This window comes from Nuphar pumila, chromosome 3 (genome assembly GCF_984573655.1).
Source record: "Nuphar pumila chromosome 3, dmNupPumi1.hap1.1, whole genome shotgun sequence".
In the NCBI taxonomy this organism is placed as follows: Eukaryota; Viridiplantae; Streptophyta; class Magnoliopsida; order Nymphaeales; family Nymphaeaceae; genus Nuphar; species Nuphar pumila.
This window is the reverse complement of record NC_143251.1, coordinates 17,765,172-17,787,741: the sequence shown is the minus strand read 5'-3', so window position 1 is coordinate 17,787,741 and position 22,570 is coordinate 17,765,172. Positions and strand designations below refer to the sequence as shown.

The window sequence follows — 22,570 nt, the reverse complement described above, 5'->3', positions numbered from 1 at the left end:
TATTTTAATCACATATTCATGATACTTATCAATCATGTTATACAGGTATGATATATTCACACAAACAATCATAATGCAATCTTCTGCAATACAACCATATAGGCGTGACATGTCATTTACTAAAAAAAGCATCATAATCATAAGAATCTCGGAGATACCAAAGTCATATACATAATTTCATCGATAAGCCTTTACTTGACAAAAATACATACCCAAAACACACGAAAGTCTTATGACCCATCAACCAGTGTAAACAGACTTATGTTTCGATATTACTGGCCTGCGGGTATGCACAGACAAATCATAGAAACAACTGAGACTAGTTCGGGCGACTGTTATTCTATGTATTTTCAATAGCCCGAATAGCTAGTTGAATCTGCTCCTAAGGGGACGGCTTTAGCCGAGAGAGGATTCCCCAAAGGCAGGTACTTGGCAACGGATGCATCCAACTTCTGCAGAAGTTCATGGGATCTACCACCTAAGATAATGTCTGGTAGTCCCTTCCCTTAACTCCAATGACTGGGGAGGTCGGATTTTTGCTCGTGGGGTGGTTGTTAACAACCTGTCCATTGAAGTGTGTACCGCTCTGTCCTCTCCCTTGATAGACTACAAGAAGCGAATGAGTGCGTCAGGGGTAAATTAATTGACGACTCATTCTATATGCTCTGGTCTTTTGACCAAACGAGCAACATACCTGTGAAGGCGATCCCATTTTTATGTGTTTACAACATTGTGCATTTAGCACTGTTCGAGGTCGCACGACCGTATCATCCGATCATCGCAGTACTAGCGTGTAGTGCACAACTACAAGTACTCTAGGATGAAAGGGGTATAGTTCCTCAATAGGAGCCTCAACAAAAGTGTTTCACAAAAATGTAATGTTTCTCAAACTTTATTTTTGACATTCTTTATCTTTTGAAACAGCCACCAGCTTGTACCAACATTTGGCATACGATTTTCTAGAATCTCATCTGCTATCGGGGTATCTACATGCCTCGCATGACTCGATCCTCCACGAGGATGCCTTTATAGCACATGCAATGAGCGAAAACCTGAGTGTCATCTGCAATGGCAAGGCAGTAACGAAACATTTGCAAAAGCAAGAGCCTGGGCGCAAAGCGCAGCGACAAAGTAAAGACATGACAGAAAGTAAAGAACAAGGATCGTGAAACCGCGTCCTTAAGTTAAATGCGTACTCGTATAAATATATATATATGCAAATATATTTATTTAATTATCCTTTTTAGTTAATTGAACTCAATTCAATTGTCCAAGTCCTCTGTGCAATCTTCCCCTACCTTGGAGAGTTGCGAGATTGTTGGTGTCTGCGGGTGTAAGCGATTGACGGCTTGAGTCGTGGGGCGCGAGCGGGATCCATCGTACGAGCTGCAAAAGCGAGACGTCAACATGCTATCTCAATCAGAAAGGTAAAGAGGACAGGGGTGTTGCCGTTGTCCTGACGTGAAAGAAGCAGAGGCAGAGGCACCGTGCCCCTGCGAACCTGCTGAACACGAAAGAAGCAGGGGCAGGGGCTGCGAGCCCCTGCTGACCTACTGTCAGCAACCACGGGGAGGCAGGGGGCGGCACCCCTGCCTGATGAAGGCAACGAGGGAGGCCAGGGCTTCGCCTTGCTTGCCGAAAGAGGAAAGAGGCAAGAGCGAGGCCCTTGTCCGCTAGACACAAAGGGAGAGGCAGGAGGCTTCGCCCCTGCCTGTCGAACACGCAAACTGACGCCAAAGGAGAGAGAACAGGGAGGGGGCTCGACCCCTCCCCTTAATAACGACGGTGCATGGAGGGGCTCGACCCCTGCCCTGCCGAAAAAAGGAGAGCAGGGAGGGGCTGGACCCCCTCCCCTGCCGTCAAAGGGAGCAGGGAGGGGCTCGACCCCCCCCCCCCCACCCCTGTCATCAATAGGAGTAGGGATGAGGGAAGGGCTTGACTCCCTCCCTTGCCGATACAAGGAGCAGGGAGGGGCTCGGCCCTTCTCCTGCTAAAAGTGGGCACAAGGAGGGGGTTTGACCGCTCCTGTGGCCACACAGAGAGTAAGGAGCAGGGCGGGGGGCTAGACCCCTCCCCTCCCAATAGTGGCATAGGGCGGGGGGCTCGACCCCTCCCTTAGCCACTGGGAGTGCAAAGAAGGGCTTTTCCCCTTCCCTGCAACAAGAGAACGCAGGGAGGGGGCTCAACCCCTCCCTGGCATGAAGAAAACACAGAGAGGGAGGGGGAAAGCACAACAGGGGGCCATCGGCCTCCTGTCGGCTCTCCGAGGAAAAAAAAAGGAGGGGGGACAGAAGAGAAAGAAAAGAAAAGGGGAAGAGGAGAGTGCGTACCTGGGGGTTGTCAGAGGGAGCTCGCCGGAGAGGAGCTTGTCGGAGGGGGTCGCCGGTGGTGGCTACTCGGCAAACGCGAGAGTGGGAGAGACGGTCGGGGGAGAGAGAGACGAGAGAGCGAGAGGGGAAAGGGGAAAGGGGGGTTTCTCTTTGAAACCCCTCCCCTGCCTCGCTGTCTTTAGAAGGCACGAGAGGCGGTGGCCTCAGGTTGGGTCCAGATCCAACCCGAATCAAATTTTTTTTCAGGTTTTACACTTCCTTAGCTTGATCTCTATAAAAAAATCCAAAAAGGCTACATTTTTAGAAATATACAATTTTCCAATTTTAGGATCATAGCACTATCCCTTTTGGTTGTCGGCATGACTAAGAAGGGTACAAGGAATAGCTTTATAAGAAAACTTGTCATTTTTGTTGGTTAATACAAATCATTTGCAACCAAAAATTCAAAATCTAGTATAGTCAAGGGAGAGTTTAAGAAGTTTTTTAATAGGTAAAATATTTTGTAAAAAGGATGAAAGCATTCTATTTATAAGATAAACAGATGTCAAGACAACTTCTGCTCAAAAAATATTAAGCATGTGACTATGAATAAGCAAGGTTCTTAAAGTTTCAATGATGTGCCTATGTTTTCCTTCGGCTAAACCATTTTGTTGTGGTGTGTGAGGACAAGATCTTTGATGAGTGATGCCATGAAGTTTAAGATAATCTTTAAAATCATTTGATATAAATTCTTCTCCTGAATCAGTACGAAGTATAGAAATTTCATTTTCAAAAAAAAATTAAAAGTGAAAAAAAACTTCAGATTTATGCTTAAGCATATCAAAATGTGTCTAGTAAAATTATCCACGAATATGACATAGTATGCATATCCGCCTTTAGATAATATGGGTGGTGGATCTCGAACATCTGAACGAACGAACTCAAGTGGTCCAGATGAAACAAAAGTTATATCATTGAATGGTAATCTCTTCATTCTTCTAAGAACACAATCTTAAGAATAGAAATCATTGAGATAACAAAAAAAATTTAATTTTAAAAATATTGGATTTTTGATATATTTGAATGTCACAATTTTTTATGCCATACATTCAAATATAATTTTTTGATATTACAACAAAAAACATCTTTACGTATCTCTAAAAAATCCATATAGTATAGCCCTCCTTCTCTATGGCCTTGCTGAGTCAGCTTCCCTGATTGGCAATCAGGGCACCAAACATTCATTTGAAGAGAAAGAAATATTACAATCATAATCGGATATTTGAGATACAAATAAATGATTTAGATTTAACTTAGGAATGTGTCAAAGTTTTGGAATAAAAAATCTTTAGATTTTGAAGATTCTTTTTTAAAATTCCCTATACCTTCAATTTGAAGAAATGTACCATCGGTCGTAAAAACATTTAACACACTTGAGTTGTTATGATATTTGGACAATATAACATGGTTTGGGGTCATGTGAAATGATGTACCAGAATCGAGAAGCCAAGAAAATTTATCGGCGTCAGAAAAAGGTGAAACAACGGCTCCAGTTGAAGACGATGCTCCGTTGAGAAGAGGTTGAAGTGCTTCCACTAGTTGAGCTAGAAGCATGCTTCCAATGGATGATTCTTGGGATGTGGGAATGTCCCTTGGTTCTAGTGGAGAGTCAACCGAAGCAACCTTCTTTTCAAATGTCCATTTTAGTTTAGGACATTGGGGTTTAGTGTATCCCGATTCACGACAATAATAACAAACGACTTTCTTTTTATCATGGTCATTTCCTTGTTTTCTATAGTAAGGTGGTTAATATGCACAAACATAACTTTTTGATCTAAAAATGGCCGAGACTGAGTCATATTCATTTCTTGTCACATGCTTTTTCAACCTATTTTCCTCTATGCTCAGCTCTTCTATAGTGTCTTCAATCAAGGGAACTTTTATTTAATGAAGAAGAATAGACTTAGTGGCTTCAAATTTTGGTCTTAAACCGTTGATAAATTAATAAAAATGCTCAACATCTATTTGTTTTTACGGAGTTCAATATCTTCAGGGCAATGCCATTTTGGCTCCAAAAGAGTCAATTTTTCCCAAAGTTTGGACAAGTCATTATGGTATTCTCTAATACTTTTTTCACCTTGGGTCATAGTCTGAACTTTGTCTTGCACATTACACACATGTACAATGTCTTTAAGAGAATACATTCTCTTGAGGTACTCCCAATCCTTGTTTGCATGTTCAAATTTTGCAAGGCTAGCATTTTTTAATATCCACACTGCTAATAAGCCAAGACATGATTTTGGCATGTCTCATTCTCCATTCTTTTCACTTCTTCTCATAGTTGGTAATGGCTTTGATTTTTTCACTTTTAGTAAGTAGAATCTCTTTCTCATCTTCTACCTTGGTGAGAACTAGCTTGGGTTTCGGATCGGACTCATCTACTAGTCCCCACAACCCTTTTCCCCAAATGAAGTGCTTCATAATAGAAACCCATGTTACATAGTTAAAATCATTGAGTTTTATGGGTTTAATGGTGACATTTTCATTGTCACCCATTTTACAAGGAATAGGTAGAGAGAGGGATAAAGAGAAGAGAGAAGAAAAAAATAAAACAAAAGGAATGAAACACGAGCACTTCACCACAATCACTTGAATCTTCAAATGATGCACGAACACGATCACGATCTACAAGCACTTGCACAATCACGATCTCACGAACCACTCCACCAATGTCTTTACCAAGAATACTTAAATGAGCAAAAGGAAAGAGCCAAGCTCTGGTACCCCGTAAAGAATCAAGGAATCTTCAATTATGAACCAAGTGTCCACCAATATTCAACTTGAGTGAATAACAAAAGTGTTCTCCAATGAACATACTCAAAAATCCCACAAAGGGAACCACACGTGTTCTAAAGAACACACTCACAAATCCCACAAAAGAGGATACACAACAAGGCACACTATAAAAAATATATTATTCAATGAATAGAATCTGCCAAAGAGCATATGTTACAATGGGGAGAACACCCCTATTTATACACAAGAGGAGGAGGAGAGAGGAGTAGAAAAGAGAGAGAGCATTACTAAGTGGGAGAGAAGCTCCCAACTACTAGAAATTCTAGCCGTTGGAGCAAGTCAAACTGATTTGACTTGCTCCAACGGCTAGAATTTCTAGCCGTTGGGGACAAAGCCAAAACAGTTTCACTCTCTCCCAATATATTACAAGAGAAAAAGTATATACATATAATATGTATATACAAGTACATATATATCCATATGTACATATACATATATACAATACCATATATACAAATATATATATATGTACAATTTAACATGGCGTTTGAAAAAAACTTCCTAAAGGTGTGGTTATTCCTTTCCCTCCATACAGCTCACCATGCAATGAACAGTCAGCACCTCCAAATGAGAGTCAATTGCTCACTCCTAAGCTTGGCTGAAAATACTAAGATTGATACAAAGGAGGTAGAATGAAAACAAAGAAGAAAACGACAATGGAAGAAAAGCCAGTAATGCTCTAAGGCCCTGTCAACTAATTTGTTCCATCATTAGCAACAGATTATAATACAAGGATGCCACTTAAAAGGTACCAGTACTTAGTTTTCTAACCAGTCATGTGCATATGATATTCTAGCATCAAAAATGCATTAGGTATAAGATGTATTTTGTTCCATTATGTTGACCATAAAATTTAACTCCGCCTGTGTATAACTGTTTAATTATACACTGTCGATCCCAAGCCCGGATAAAGGAGGAGGGTTGTGGTAGGCCTGTGACAGCCAGCATAAAAACTTAGTCATACCCTATGAATATGAACCAATATGAGAATTTCGTTGGGGTGTGTGTTCCCTACTGAGCGACGCGCTGTACTCTATAGGCCCGGAGGCAATGATAAATGGGCAAGGGTTGCTAGGTCGTCGGCCGGAAGCGATGCGTCACACCGGCACTTGGGTGTGGTGTCAAATAGGCAAGGGTTCCCTCACTTTGTTGGACGGGTGGGGGTAAAGAAGTTAGTCCAAGACCATAAAATTAGGTTAGCCACTTGGAACATAGGGTCTTTAACTGGTAAGTTGGTAGAGTTAGTAGATTTTATATGTAGGAGAAAGATTGATATTTTATGTCTATAAGAGACCAAATGGGTAGGTGAGAAAGCAAAAGTGATAGAACCTTGGGGATATAAGATTTATTATACAGGAATAAATGGGAATAGGAATGGAGTAGGGATTGTTACGAGTCGTGAATTTATAGATAATGTAGTTTAGGTCCGTAGGAAGGGTGACAGGATTTTACTTATTAAATTAGTATTAGGTACGGATATTATTAATAGTATTAGTGTTTATGTACCTCAAGTAGGCTTAGATGATTCAATTAAGCGCCAATTTTGGGAAGATTTATATGGAGTAGTACAAGGGATATCTTATGGAGAAAGGCTTTTCATCGGCGGTGACCTTAATGGGCATGTAGGTATTAGTAGGGATGGATTTGAGAGTATCCATGGAGGCTATGGTATAGGAGAAAGAAACGAAAGTGGAGAAAGGATTTTAGATTTTGGTTTGTCTTATGATATGATCTTAGCAAAAACTTGGTTTAAGAAAAGGGAGTCTCACCTAGTAACATTTAAAAGTGGGGTTAATACGAGTCAGATAGATTTGTTCCTACTTAGAAAGAGAGATAGGGGTTGTTGCATCAATTGAAAGGTTATACCGGGAGAAAGTGTAGCTACACAACATAGAGTCTTAATTTTAGATCTTAGAATTAGACAATGTCGCAAAAGGAATAGACATAGGATAAATCCTAGAATTAAGTGGTGGGCACAGAAAGGAGCTAAACAAGGAATGTTTGTAGAGCAGGTAGTTAAGGAAGTTGATTGTTGTCTCGAGGAGGATTCAGAATCAATATGGAATAAGATAGCGGGTGGCATGAGAAAGGTGGCTAAGGAGGTATTGGTGAGTCTAAAGGCGGTGCACCGCTAGGTAAGGATACATCGTGGTGGAACAAGGATCTCAAATTAGCTATTAAGGTTAAAAGAGAGTGTTATCGAAATCTAAGTAAGAGTCGTGATAATGAGAATTTGAAGAAGTATATGATAGCAAAGAAGGAAGCTAAAAAAGTAATTCGGAATGTGAGGGATAAGGTATATAAGGAGGTTTATGACAAGTTGGATACCAAAGAGGGTGAGAAGGATATTTATAGGCTTGCAAAGATGAGAGATAGGAAATCAAGGGATCTGGGTATGGTTAGATGTATCAAAGATTAAACACAAAGGGTTTTAGTCAAAGATGAGGAGATTAAGGAGAGATGGAAAGATTATTTTGATAAGCTATTTAATGGAAGTCATGCTCAGGATCTTGGAGACTTGTCCATTCATTTTCATGAGATGAATTGTGACTTCATGCGCAAGATTCAAAAGAAAGAAATTGCAGAGGCTTTGAAGAATATGAAATCAAGAAGGGCAGTTGGCCCAGATGGTATACCTATCGAGGCTTGGAAATGCTTGGGAGAGAAAGGATTAGAATGGTTGACAAATCTTTTTAACAAGATTTGGCGGACAAATAAGATGCCTAATGAGTGGAGGAAGAGTACTTTGGTGCCTGGAAGATTGCACAAACTATCGCGGTATAAAACTCATGAGTCATACTATAAAACTTTGGGAGAAGGTGATTGAGTCTAGGTTGAGGAAGGTTGTCAAGATATCAGAGAATCAATTTGGTTTTATGCCTGGAAGATCAACTATGGAAGCTATACATCTTCTTAGACAACTTATTGAGAGAACTAAAAAGAGGAACAAAGATTTGCATATGGTTTTTATTGATTTGGAGAAGACATACGATAGAGTACCTAGGGAAGTTCTCTGGTGGACAATGATGAAGAAAGGTGTTTCTCTCAAGTACATTAGTATAATTAACGATATGTAAGAAGGAGTAGTAACCAATGTCCGCACTTGTGGAGGGGTGACAACCAATTTTCCTATAACGGTTGGGTTACATCAAGGATCTGCTTTAAGCCCTTTCCTATTTGCTATAGTGATGGATGAGCTTACGAGATCAATTCAAGAAAATGTGACGTGGTGTATGTTGTTTGCTGATGATATTGTTTTGATTGATGAGTCTAGAGCTGGGGTTAATTCTAAGTTAGAATTATGGAAACAGACATTGGAAGCAAGAGTTTTTAAGTTGAGTAAGAGTAAGACAGAATACATGGAATGTCGGTTTAGTAAGCAACGAAGTAGTGATGGGAGTGTAGTGAAGCTTGGTGAGCAAGAAATATCGGTGGATGATTGTTTCAAATATTTGGGATCTATCATTCAAAGTATGGAGAAATTGATGGAGATGTAAATCATAGGATAAAGGTTGGGTGGATGAAATGGAAGAGTGCAACTGGAGTGTTGTGCAATCGTAGAATGCTATTGTGGTTGAAGGGAAAGTTTTATAGGACGACTATTAGGCCCGCTTTACTATATGGTATGGAATGTTGGGTTGTCAAGAGACATCATATTCAAAAAATGAGTGTAGTTGAAATGCGTATGCTTAGATGGATGTGTGGAAATACAATAAAAGATAAGATTCGGAACGAGGAGATACGTAAGAAGGTAGGCGTTGCACCCATTGAAAATAAGATGAGAGAGAATCATTTACGGTGGTTTGGACATATTCGGCGAAGGCCTAATGATGCTCCAGTTAGAAGGATGGAGAAATGGGAAAATATATTAGTTAAAAGAGGTCGGGGTAGGCCTAGGAAGACATGGATGGAGGTAATAGGAAAGGATATGAATGCTTTGAACCTCACCGAGGACATGGCATTGGATAGAAATGATTAGAGGAGAAGGATTCATGTGGAAGACCTAGAATGATTTTCTTTTTTGGTTCATATCGCCGACCCCAATTGTTTTGGGATGTAGGCGTAGTTGTTGTTGTTGTTTGTTGTATGTTGACCATAAAATTTGAAGGTTCAGCCATTATGTAATTTCTCCATTGTGTTACTGTTGCAAGTAATTGTCTAAATTAGTGAAAGCCACTGAGACAGGTCACATATTAGCATTTAATATTTGCTCTGATAAAAAGACAAAAAGGCACAATTAAACAAGTGAGAAGAGAAAAGACCAATGACAGCAAACTTGCTTCAGTTCCTTTGGCTCATAAATCATTATAAGGGTTTCTAGTGAAAAGATGTACCTCTTAAATGGTAGGTTACCTGTCAGTCATAGACAACACAGAATCACTCTCCACAACCTTGCACAAAATTCAAAGGTATCACCCCACTGATTTAGGTGTACAGGTCTTGTTGTTGACTTATGAAAAAACAAACAAACAAACATAACAGTGCATGATCTCTACCAGCAAATGATTTCTGATATTTTTCAAAGAGGACTTCTCACTCAAACAAAAGGTAGGAAGTCCACTATCCCTCCATCATTAATTGACCGATTCTCTGACTCTCTTGTATTCTTTTTATTTATCATTCCTGATGTAATCTTCTTTAGGGATCTTGAGTGGGCACCTCTTGAACACCCATAGACCTGTTTTTATCTTGCAGTAACCACTTGAGATTACCGAGAATCTCATCCACTTCCTTTCCATAGCTACCAAAACCCTCTCTATTGTAATCAACTGTTCAATATCTGTATTACTATAAGGTAATGAGAGAGAATAAGATAGTTTGATATGAAATTCACCATATTCTATCCCTTCTTAATGTTTGATGAGTTTGATGGAATATCATATTTTATGTATTTTTACTGCTCAATGCATATGATAAGAGGATCAAATAATATTACCCAATTTCTATTTTATTACTATATGTACATTCTTAAAATAGACAGCAGGCAAATATGTGTTATTAACTATTACACTAAATGCATTCTCTAAAAATTTTGACAACTTGCATCCAAAAATTTGCATTGAAACCATGAAACTGGCAAAGAAATATCTTATCATTTTCAGATCAATGAATAATGTCTCATAGGCAAAAGAATACTCAGAGCTGCACTTTTAGTGGTATTAATTTATATTACAGAATAGTGGTATTTGTTAAAGAACATATTACACTAAAGTCAACTAATTTTCACATGTAGCACAATAACGAGAAGCAGCAAGTTGGAGCCTTTGTTTCACATGAATGAAAAATCACAATGAAAAGATGCAAATACCTTTAGCACCCCAAGTTTCAAATAGGGCCAGCCATATGCCAAACAAATAACTTTAAATAGGGATGCGTGAGCAAAATTCTTTCTCTGTTCAGAGATCCAGGTTTGCCATAACGTATCGTGACAAGTAGAGGGATTCAGCTCAATAGGCAATTGGATTAAATCCCCAAAGTCAAGTTGTTTTGTAGATCCACATTGTAGCATTGGGTTGACAAATTTAAAGGTGAGGAGATGCCAATAGCTGAGACCCTTACCATCCTATATACAAAAGAAATTTTAGCAATCTAGAATAAACACATATTACTATACTTAATTTACAAAAGAACCATCAAACCAATTATAAGAAACGAACAAAGTAAGCTGCATCTACATCAGACGTATGAAAGAAAGTGTACAAGCAGCTAAACCTCTATTTGAAGCAGAGGAAATGGACTCAACCCAATCATTAGCCATCAAGAATAGAAAATAATGGTATACAGAACATTGTTCTAGTTAAACTAAATATCATTAAGTTGTTTCACAAAGACTATAGTTAACTAGAATGCACAACTGATGTATTGTTAACATTGAATTTCATGATAAGCTCTTAAGGCATGGTGATGCCTGTAATCATGCTCCCACCGCATTATAGATAGTTGTTTTTACTCAATCAATTAGCGTGATTTTTGTCTAGACACTTGTTCTTGTCGTTTGTTGCCTTCGTAAATCACAGCATGCTCTAATTAGGATGACAAAGCCAATGACCAATGGTCTGCATGTAATAATCGCAAATTTTATGCAGCATAAAGAAATTATATTTATATATATATACATATTTATTTAATTAACGTGAATTGGGCCTGGGATCGGTTACCGGATCCAAAAGAAAAATGTGCATATTAGAGTATTTTAGTAATACTATATAAATAAATAACTAATAATAAATTTTTCAAATCCACTGTTGCACCCAAGTGGATCCAACCCCTGGATCCACTGCTATTCACGCGACCCGGATCCAAATCGCAATTGGATCCAGCATCGCGGGTCGGGGGTCGGACCCGGACCCGACCCACTCCCTGTAAAATTTTAATACAGGGAGGGATAAAAAGGGGGGGGCAACCCGATATGGGTTGCCCGATAAACATAACAAAAGGGGAGAAAAACCCCTCCCCCGACATATCGAGAGTTAGGGTTCAGTGGAACCCTAACGCGTCAAGAGATGGGGAGGTGGGGGAGCACACCGCAGCTGCCGAGAAGGTAGGATTTCCTCCCTTTTCGGGAGGCCACCCACTTACAAAGGGGGACCCCCGAACCCCTCTTTCTCCCTCTCTCACTATCCCATTTTCTCTCTCTCTCTATCTCTCTAACCCTCGGATCACCCTCCGTGCTTTGGCCTGCTGTTCGAAGACTTGTCAGGAGACGCCGACCTCCTCTCGTGGCTGCCGCAACACCTTCGCCGGAAAATGGTAGGAGTTCAGTACTTTTATTGTTTGGTGTTGAGTGCATCCGGGTATGTGGGTTGGTCAAGAAAGAAAGCTTATTATCGCATAAATTGGGGTTTGCATTTGGGGGTTTTTCCGATGACTGCGTGAAATCATTTTAGATTTGGGGGTTTTTCAATCTTAGCATGGAATAAACTCGAATTTTGAGTTTTCTAGCTCAATCTTATGTTAAAGAAAGTCTGATTTCTGGATGTATAAAAACTCATAATCGAGGAGTTCGTTCTTTTCATGTTGGTCATTAGATTCTGTTTCCATCCTTTTTGCATGTGCTGATTTTTTATTTCAAAAAAAAATAAAATTAAGGGTAATCGGCTATATTTATGACAATTGTTAAATTCTGAAATTTGGGTCTTAATATCTCCAACAGCCATCTTATCGCTGATCATAAAAACGAAATTCCTGTTGGATGTTGATTTGCCGGTAGGAACATCCAGTTGTGTTTGAATTATTGTAATTGTTATTACTTGCTTGACTGTAGTAGCACCTTATGGTCGACAAGTAACATATTGATTATGTTATGCTGTGTTAATGCAAAAACTGACACTTTTAGGTTGGCTACTTTCATGAAATGATGATTTTCTTCCATTTACGCAATGGCTATATTCTACCCAGCTGTACAGGGAAACACATAGTTAGAATGTTTCTTTAGGTCTAGTTGTTGAAATAAGGTTTCACTGTAACCTGCTTAAGATTCATATTTTTAATGAGATCTCTAGACTGAATAGTTAAGCACAGATTCATAGACTTGCACATTCAAGCTAGGAAATGAGTATATCAGCAACCGTATGCATAGTAATTTAAACTGATGATTAGTTATATATTAAACTGCATAGTAACTTGTAAATTTACATTGATATTTAGTTACATATTAAGTTGCATAGTAACTAGTAATTTTAATTGATGTTTAGTTGCATATTAAACTGCATAGTAACTTGTAAATTTAAATGGATGTTTAATTGCATATTAAGCTGCATAGTAACTGGTAAATTTAAATTGAGGATTAGTTGCATATTAAGCTGCATGCAAATTTTGGTGTTCACTGCATAGTAACTTGAGAGATAAATTGATATTTAGTTGTTGCATAATTTATGATGGTCAATTTCATATTCCTTAAAATATTCCAATGTTTATTATGTGTACATCATCTAGAAGGTTCGAATGGCCATTTAGAGGCTTATTCGTCAATGTTCCTATGCATGTGAAACTGTGTATTTTTCTGAGGTACTATTGTCAGACCCTACATAATTGCTGAAAGTATCAAATGAAAAAAAAAAAACTGCATATCTTGTGGAATGTTCAAATGAGAGTGTATTGAGAGAAATGTATATAGTAGTGTCACTGAATCTCAAGACACCAACCGTGTCTTTGCTTGTTGGCCGAGCTTTTAAATACATGCCACTTTTTTTTTATACATGGAGGTGTGGCGGCAATTTACTATTAAAGAATAAATCAATAATAATAATAATAATAATTCGACAACCGAATCTATGGGTCGGTTTGTTGTGGACATATGAATGTCCAGTCAGTGTATTGAGGGTCTTGCATAGGCCATCGAAGTTATGATGTGAATCCACATGAAAATGAAAATATAATATTGTTGCTTGACTGGGTTAAAGGCACCGGAGCACTTTGGGTGGGTTATGCAATCAATATGACAAAGGATTGGAACTGTTCTATACCCTTGGTGAATTGACTAAGGTTGGGAATTCTACTCCTGTGGTAGTAGAAGGAAGTTGGGTAAATGCCCTGTACTTCGGGAAATAAATTAAATGAAAAGATTAACTCACTCAGTTTCGGGCTTACCTTGGAGAGGGTAGGTGGTACAAAGCTCCGGGGACATGTTTACTGTTTCGAGCTAAAGTGACTCGTTGGTCCCCAGTCCTCAAAGTTGGGGGACTCGAACTACCAATATGTCTTAGGTGGTAGCTCTTTGTTCTTCTGCAGAAGTTAGGGATGCATCATGTTTTTGGTTTGGCCTTTGGGAGTTTCTCTCGGTCACTGGCCGCTCCCTTGGGATTTCAATCACAGTTAGAATGTTCGGGTTAATAAAACAACTTTGAATAATATACCCCCGAACGTTCTTTTCTGTGATGGTTGCCTCGGCCCGTGTGTACCCACGGGATAAGACAAGATAAACATAAATTAGAACATGTTAGGTATCACCGTGAGTGAAGTTACTAGGGAGACCGGTTTATATTCTTCCAGCATGTTCTGAGCTTGTGAAAAAATGACGTCCTGCAATGTGTAGATATGAGATAATCAAATTCGTATTGGGACTACTACACGAATGTTATACATGACTATTATTGTGTTGCATAAAATGTTTTAATTGCTTAATGCCTTGTTTAATTGTTGTCGTTGCATAAAATGTTTAAATAGCTTAATTATAACTGTTGTATAATCTGTATGCTTGCTTAGATATATGTCTGTTACTGCTGATGCATAGTCTGCTTTGTGCGATTCTTAATAGGCTGAAAAAATTCACACATCACATACTAGATTCATGACATGCCTACATTAAGAGTACAGTCTTTCCTACTTAGACGTGGTAGTCTAATTCCTAAAAATTTTATCATTTTCAGGCACAGAGTAGTTCTATGAGTGACGCGGGATGAGGCGCTGACCAAGACTTGATCTACTTGTTCCCTGGCAGTCCTACTTTCTTTCGGATTGAAAATTTTATTTTGAGACTCATAATGTGAAAACTCTAATGTTGGATTCTATTATTATTGAAATAAAAATAAATGGTGTGGTTTGCTTTTACCTTCCTGTATCGTTCTGAAATGCTTAACCCTAGAATTATTAGTTGTTTCCGCATTAAAAAAAATCCTCAAAAATCTGGGTTAAAATTTCGGGGCGTTACACTGCACAAGCATTTTTCTTGGTAATTCACGGATTCCCAAGCAACTACCAAAGCACCCTAAAAGTTTCCTCTAATGTTTAGTGAAAAACATTGAACCATCACCTTTACCACTGTAAAGTGCACCAAAAAGTCAAAGACCTACCAGCAAATATGGTAGTCACTCTTTGCATATTATCACCCTTTATCTAATGTGATAAAACGTTTCATATTTGATTCCATACAAGGAAACAAAAAGACACTCCATATGAGTGGACCATGCATATTGAAATATACCATTGATGTACCAAAAAGATACTAGTTAGTGGACCATACACATCAAAATGGATCATTGAGTGTAAGTATATATGATTATGTTATTGATAGAACATAATACATTTAGCATGCATTTGTAAATTAAGGGCTTTTATGGTTTATATGTTAAGTTATACATGTATTATATATGCATGTATTGTCATACATACAATTTTGTTTCATATTGTACATATATATATATATAATGATGTAATGGGTAAATACACTCTAGGAGTATTTTTGTTATTTTACTGCATAATAGTACTAACTCCGCCTGTGTATAACATTAACTGTTTAGTTATACACCGCCGGTCCCAAGCCCGGATAAAGGAGGAGGGTTGCGGTAGGCCAGTGACAGCCAGCGTAAAAACTTAGTCATACCCTATGAATATGAACCAATATGAGAATTTTGTTGGGGTGTTCCCTACTAAGGTACGCGTTGTACTCTATAGGCCCAGAGGCAGTGATAAATGGGCAAGGGTTGCTAGGTCGTCACCCGAAAGCGACGCGTCACACCGGCGCCCGGGTGTGGTGTCAAATAGGCAAGGGTTCTCTCACTTTGTTGGACGGGTGGGGGTAAAGAAGTTAGTCCAAGACCATAAAATTAGGTTAGCCACTTGGAACAAAGGGTCTTTAACTGGTAAGTTGGTAGAGTTAGTAGATGTTATGTGTAGGAGAAAGATTGATATTTTATGTCTACAAGAGACCAAATGGGTAGGTGAGAAGGCCAAAGTGATAGAACCTTTGGGATATAAGATTTGGTATGCAGGAATAAATATAAATAGGAATGGAGTAGGGATTGTTATGAGTCGTGAGTTTATAGATAATGTAGTTGAGGTGCGCAGGAAGGGTGATAGGATTTTACTTATTAAATTAGTATTAGGTACGGATATTATTAATATTATTAGTGTTTATGCACCTCAAGTAGGTTTAGATGATTCCATTAAGCATCAATTTCGGGAAGATTTAGATGGAGTAGTACAAGGGAAGCTTTTCATCGGCGGTGACCTTAATGGACATGTAGGCTTTAGTAGGGATGGATTTTAGAGTATCCATGGAGGTTATGGTATAGGAGAAAGAAACGAAAGTGGAGAAAGGATTTTAGATTTTGGTTTGTCCTATGATATGATCTTAGCAAACACTTGGTTTAAGAAGAGGGAGTCTCACCTAGTAACATTTAAAAGTGGGGTTAATACGAGTCAGATAGATTTTTTTCCTACTTAGAAAGAGAGATAGGGGTTGTTGTATCGATTGTATGGTTATATGGGGAGAAAGTGTAGCTACACAACATAGAGTCTTAATTTTAGATCTTAGAATTAGACAATGCCGCAACAGGGATAGACATAGGATAGATCCTATTATTAAGTAGTGGGCACTGAAAGGAGCTAAACAAGGAATGTTTGTAGAGCAGGTAGTTAAGGAAGTTGATCGGTGTCTCGAGGAGGATTCAGAATCAATGTGGAATAAGATAGCGGGTGGCATGAGAAAGGTGGCTAAGGAGGTATTGGGTGAGTCTAAAGGCGGTGCACCGCTAGGTAAGGATACATCATGGTGGAACGAGGATGTCAAATTAACTATTAAGGTTAAAAGAGAGTGTTATAGAAATCTAAGTAAGAGTCGTGATAATGACAATTTGGAAAAGTATATGATAGCAAAGAAGGAAGCTAAAAAAGTAGTTCGAAACGCGAAGGATAAGGTATATAAGGAGGTTTATGACAAGTTGGATACCAAAGAAGGCGAGAAGGATATTTATAGGCTTGCAAAGATGAGAGATAGGAAATCAAGGGATCTGGGTATGGTTAGATGTATCAAAGATTAAACACAAAGGGTTTTAGTCAAAGATGAGGAGATTAAGAGAGATGGAAAGATTATTTTGATAAGCTATTTAATGGAAGTCATGCTCAGGATCTTGGAGACTTGTCCATTCCTTTTCATGAGATGAATTGTGACTTCATGCGCAAGATTCAAAAGAAAGAAATTGCAGAGGCTTTGAAGAATATGAAATCAAGAAGGGCAGTTGGCCTAGATGGTATACCTATCGAGGCTTGGAAATGCTTGGGAGAGAAAAGTTTAGAATGGTTGACAAATCTTTTTAACAAGATTTGGCGGACAAATAAGATGCCTAATGAGTGGAGGAAGAGTACGTTGGTGCCTATATATAAGAATAAGGGTGATATACAAGATTACACAAACTATTATGGTATAAAACTCATAAGTCATACTATGAAACTTTGGGAGAGGGTGATTGAGTCTAGGTTGAGGAAGGTTGTCATGATATCGGAGAATCAATTTGGTTTTATGCCTGGAAGATCAACTATGGAAGCTATACATCTTCTTAGACAACTTATTGAGAGAAATAGAGAGAGGAACAAAGATTTGCATATAGTTTTTATTGATTTGGAGAAGTCATACAATAGAGTACCTAGGGACGTTCTCTGGTGGACAATGATGAAGAAAGGTGTTTATCTCAAGTACATTAGTATAATTAACGATATGTATGAAGAAGTAGTAACCAATGTCCGCACATGTAGAGGGGTGACAACCAATTTTCCTATAACGGTTGGGTTACATCAAGGATCTGCTTTAAGCCCTTTCCTATTTGCTATAGTGATGGATGAGCTTACGAGATCAATTCAAGAAAATGTGTCGTGGTGTATGTTGTTTGCTGATGATATTGTTTTGATTGATGAGTCTAGAGCTAGGGTTAATGCTAAGTTAGAATTATGGAGACAGACATTGGAAGCAAAAGGTTTTAAGTTGAGTAAGAGTAAGACAGAATATATGGTGTTGAGACTAAGAAGCTTTTAGTAAATAAGTTTTTCTAAACTAGAGGTTATTTGAATCTTAATATTTAATGAGGGACCTAGGTGTAATTTTGTTCCTTGGACTATCTCTATTTAATATAGAGATTAGCCCTAATTCATTTTAACGAGTTCTCTTATTGTGCAGCCGTCTCTCTCTCTCTCTCTCTCTCTCTCTCTCTCTCTCTCTCTCTCTCTCTCTCTCTCTTTCTCTCTCTCTCTCTCTCTCTCTCTCGGTTTCTACGCATCTCACCTTACCTTCTACATGGTATCAGAGCAGTCGATCTTGGGAGCGTGATCTCGTGCCCTGCGCCAAGTTCGAGTGATTACGGAAAAGGTGTGATCGATCTTTGTTTTGAAATAAGTGATACAGATCTGAGATCTGACAAATGTCATGACTCAGATCTGTAATCAGATCTAATGGTTATGGTGAATATCTATATCCATGTTGATAAGTACGAGTGTTGTGCAAAAGTCGTGAAACTGATTTTATTTTGGCTGTCGTGATCTATATGGCTGGGAGCAGCTGTCGTGAATACATTTATCCATGTTGATAAGTACAAGTGTTATGCAAAAGTCGTGAAACTGATTGTGTTTTGGCTGTCATGATGTATATGGCTGGGAGCAGTTGTCGTGAGTTGAAAAAAAAAATCGTGCTCATGTTATCGCTGGTTGTGCTCAGAATCTATTTGGTGAGCAGCTGTCGTGATTTCTAGTCTCTGCGTGCTCATAGTATTGATTGGTCGTGCATCTGGGTGTTGTGTCGTGATCTTTTTGACTCAGCAAGCAGCAGGGTGTTGTGTCGTGATTTTTTTTTCAGCAGGCTTGAAAGCAGTCTCTGCGTGCTCATATTATTGTTGGTCGTGCATCTGGGTGTTGTGTCATGATTTTTTTTGACTCAGCAAGCAGCTGGGTGTTGTGTCGTGATCTTTTTGACTCAGCAGGCTTGAAAGCAGTCTCTGCGTGCTCATATTATTGTCGGTTGTGCATCTGGGTGCTGTGTCGTGATCTTTTTAACTCAGCAAGCAACTGGGTGTTGTGTCGTGATCTTTTTAACTCAGCAGGCATGGTAGCAACATGTTAATATAATTTTTTTTTGGAATCAGTAGGCGTGATTCCCTGCTGTGTTAAAAAATATTCTGTTTGTGGGAATCGTTTCTTTTATCGTGGGATTTTGTGTTGAGTACTGCTACTGGTTGTAGTAGTGGCTGATGGGTGATGGTAACACACGCTATGTCGTGTTGGATGTGTGATCTTGATTTGCAGCCTATAGCCATCCTTGGTTGAGGTGGAAGGTTTTGGTCAAGTTTCTTTAAAATTATATTTGAAGTTTGGATCTGAACAGTCGAAGGTCGTGTTTCTCAGATTTCATTGGTAAAGTCAAAACTTGATATAGTCGGGTTCGTAGTTGATTGTGGGTGTGCGCGTGTGGTTGCTCCTGCATTTTGTGAATCAAGCCCATTAGTTTATATTATGGCTCAAGTGGTTAAATCAGATGCAGATTCTTCCAATGATTATGTAACTCTTAGCAGGCCTGAATATGACGAGCTCCTTGCTTTACGATCATCCAATTTGAAGTCTTCTGTTGCGGAGGTTGTGTGTTCGACAGGTGATGGCCCATCTGGTCAAGGTGGTAGGTGGATCATTGATTCTGGAGCCACTGGTCAGGTGCGGAAATTCGAGTAACTTTTTGAGTTTAAAACCTGTGACTGGTCAAAAAGGGGTACGTCTTGCTGATGGTAGCTCTTCCCCAATTGTAGGGCAGGGAAACATGTCTATTACCCCTACTCTTCAATTGTCGCATGTTCTTCATGCTCCTTCGTTTCCACAGAATTTATTATCCGTTAGTCGAATGACAAAATATTTGAATTGTAGAGTGATTTTTTATCCTATGGGGTGCACCTTTCAGGACTTGCTGACAGGGAGAAGGATTGGTGGCGGCTATGAGGAAGGTGGTCTGTATTTCCTACACCAATCAGAGGTTTCGGCCTATTCTGTTGTTACATCATCCTCAAGTCCTCTATTGTGGCATCATCGTTTGGGTCACCTTCCAGTGACAAAACTTCGGCGTGTCATTCCTCATATACCTCCCTCAGTTTCTTTTCAGTGTGAAACATGTCAATTGGGAAAACATTGTCGAAGCTCTTTTCCCTCCAGTCAGAGTCCGTCAAGTCAAGGATTGTTTGATCTTCTTCATGTAGATGTGTGGGGTCCGAGTAGGATTCCGAATAGGTCTCAGTGTCGTTATTATCTAGTTATTGTTTATGACTTCTCAAGGCTATCGTGGGTGTTCCTGTTAAAAGATCGGTCTCAAGGTCCTGTCATTCTTAAATCTTTAATTGCAGAGATAAAAACTCAATTTGACGTATGTGTTAAAATTGATCGCACTGATAATGCTCTTGAGTTCAAATCCAAAGACTTATTTCAATTCTACTCTGTTAATGGGATTCAACCTCAATTTACATGTCCCCATACCTCCCAGCAAAATGGGGTGGCTGAGAGGAAACATAGACAAATCCTTAATGTTGCTCGGTGCCTTATGATTCAATCCAATATGCCTGCTGGGCGATGCGGTTTTGACAGCCGGGTTTCTTATAAATCGCATGTCGTCAAGCTCTGTTGAAGACCATATCCCAATTCAAATTCTCCATCCAGAGGCTCCTCTCTTTTCTATCCCCCCTAAAGTTTTTGGATGTGTGTGTTTTGTGCATAAGTTGGGTCCTGATCGAGATAAACTTGTTGCGCAGTCTATTAAATGTGTTTTCCTTGGGTATCCTAAGAACCGAAAAGGATATTGTTGCTATGACCCTATATCTCATAAAGAGTATGTCAGTGCGGACGTTACCTTCTTTGAGTCTATTCCTTATTTTTCAAGTACTACTCCAAGACTACAGGAGAGCCTTGGTGATATCCTTCCTCTGTCGATTCCTCCCTTTCTGTTAGAGTCGCTTTCTCCTCAGTCCTTGTCTCCATCGTCAGGTGTGTCTCGCTTCCGAAACCCTCCCATAGTATACACTCACAGAGTTCCTCCTACCTCCATGTCGCCATCACCTCCTTCTCCTCAGGTAAGTATTTCTGAGCATACTGTTGTCCCTACATCTGATGATGATCTTCCCATTGCTCTGCGCAAGGGAAAGAGACAGTGCACTCTTTATCCCATCTCGCAATTTGTATCAGAAGTTAATCTTGGGGCATCTATGAAGAATTTTATTTTTGCTCTGTCTGCCTCCTTTGTTCTGCTTCATCACAGTCAAGCTCTAGTCGACTCCAACTGGATGCAGGCTATGTGTGATGAGATGGATGCCCTATAGTCTCGAAGCACTTGGGACTTGGTTGATCCTCCCACAGATGCAGATATTGTAGGCTGCAAATGGGTATATAGCATTAAATATAACTCGGATGGGTCGATTGAACGATACAAAGCCCGGTTGGTTGCAAAAGGCTACACTCAGACGTATGGTGTTGACTTTTTTGAAACTTTCTCCTCAGTTGCTCGTCTTGGCACTATTCGTCTCGTTCTTTCTGTTGCTGTGCACCATGGATGGCCCCTGTTTCAGTTGGATGTCAAGAATGCCTTTTTGTATGGGGATTTGAATGAAACTGTCTACATGCAACAACCCCCAGGCTTCGAGGTTCAGGGGGAGTGTCAGAAGGTGTGCAAGTTGAAGAAGGCCATTTATGGCCTGAAGCAGAGTCTGCGGGCATGGTTTCACAAATTATTTGAGGTAATGTCGAGTTTTGGCTTTGTCAGGTCAGCTTCAGATCACTCCTTGTTTATCAAGAAAACCAGTGCTGGAATTGTTGTTATGGTGGTATATGTCGATGACATCATATTAACAGGTAGCAGTGCCCAAGATATTTCTGCCACAAAAGATCATCTTCAGAAACACTTTGTTACTAAAGATCTTGGTCACCTTCGATATTTTCTGGGTATCGAAGTTGCAAGAAACAAAGAGGGCTTAGTGTTGTCTCAAAGAAAGTATGTGTTGGACTTATTAAAAGAGACTGGAATGCTATGAGCTAAGCCAGCTAATATTCCAATGGATCCCAAAACTCACATGTTCAATGAGAAGTCTGAGTATGTGGATAGTGCCAGCTTTAGATCCTTGGTGGGTAAGTTGCTATATGTGACTGTTACTAGACCTGACATTTCATTAGCTGTAAGTAAAATCAGTCAGTTCATGGACAAACCTACAAAAATTCACTGGGATGCAGCTATGATGGTTCTTCGGTACTTAAAGGCATCTCCTGGTAAAGGTCTGTTGTTTCAACGAAATCCATCTTTGGACGTTGTTGCTTACACTGACGTAGATTATGCAGGATCTGTTGAAGATAGGAAGTCAACATCTGGATTTTGTGTGTTTGTGGGAGGAAATCTTGTTACCTGGAGGAGTAAGAAACAAACCGTTGTAGCCAGGTCGAGTGCTGAATCTGAATACCGAGTAATGGCCCAGACTGCAGCTGAGATTATGTGGGTAAAATCAGTCTTGACCGAACTTCAGGAGAAAGTATCCCTACCTATGTTGATGATGTGTGACAATAGGGCTGCTACATATATTGCCAACAACCCAGTGTTTCATGAAAGGACTAAACATATTGAAGTTGACTATCACTATGTTCGCGACTTGGTTCAGGCTGGGTATATCTGCACCGATCATGTATCT

General features: G+C 39.4%; 1 protein-coding gene across 9 annotated transcripts in view; it reads right to left on the bottom strand.

The window, feature by feature from the left end:
* The window catches only part of ABCC13 (multidrug resistance-associated protein 11), a 255,662-nt gene that overhangs the window by 193,568 nt on the left and 39,524 nt on the right, over positions 1–22,570 (bottom strand). For all 9 annotated transcript variants that reach the window (XR_016430764.1, XR_016430766.1, XR_016430765.1 and 6 more), the window contains one exon: positions 10,474–10,728. Coding sequence is in view for 6 of the 9 variants with exons in the window: in XM_089998956.1 (XP_089855082.1) it covers positions 10,474–10,728 (255 nt within the window). In the remaining 3 variants the exon portion in view is untranslated. The remainder of the gene's footprint in view (positions 1–10,473; positions 10,729–22,570) is intronic.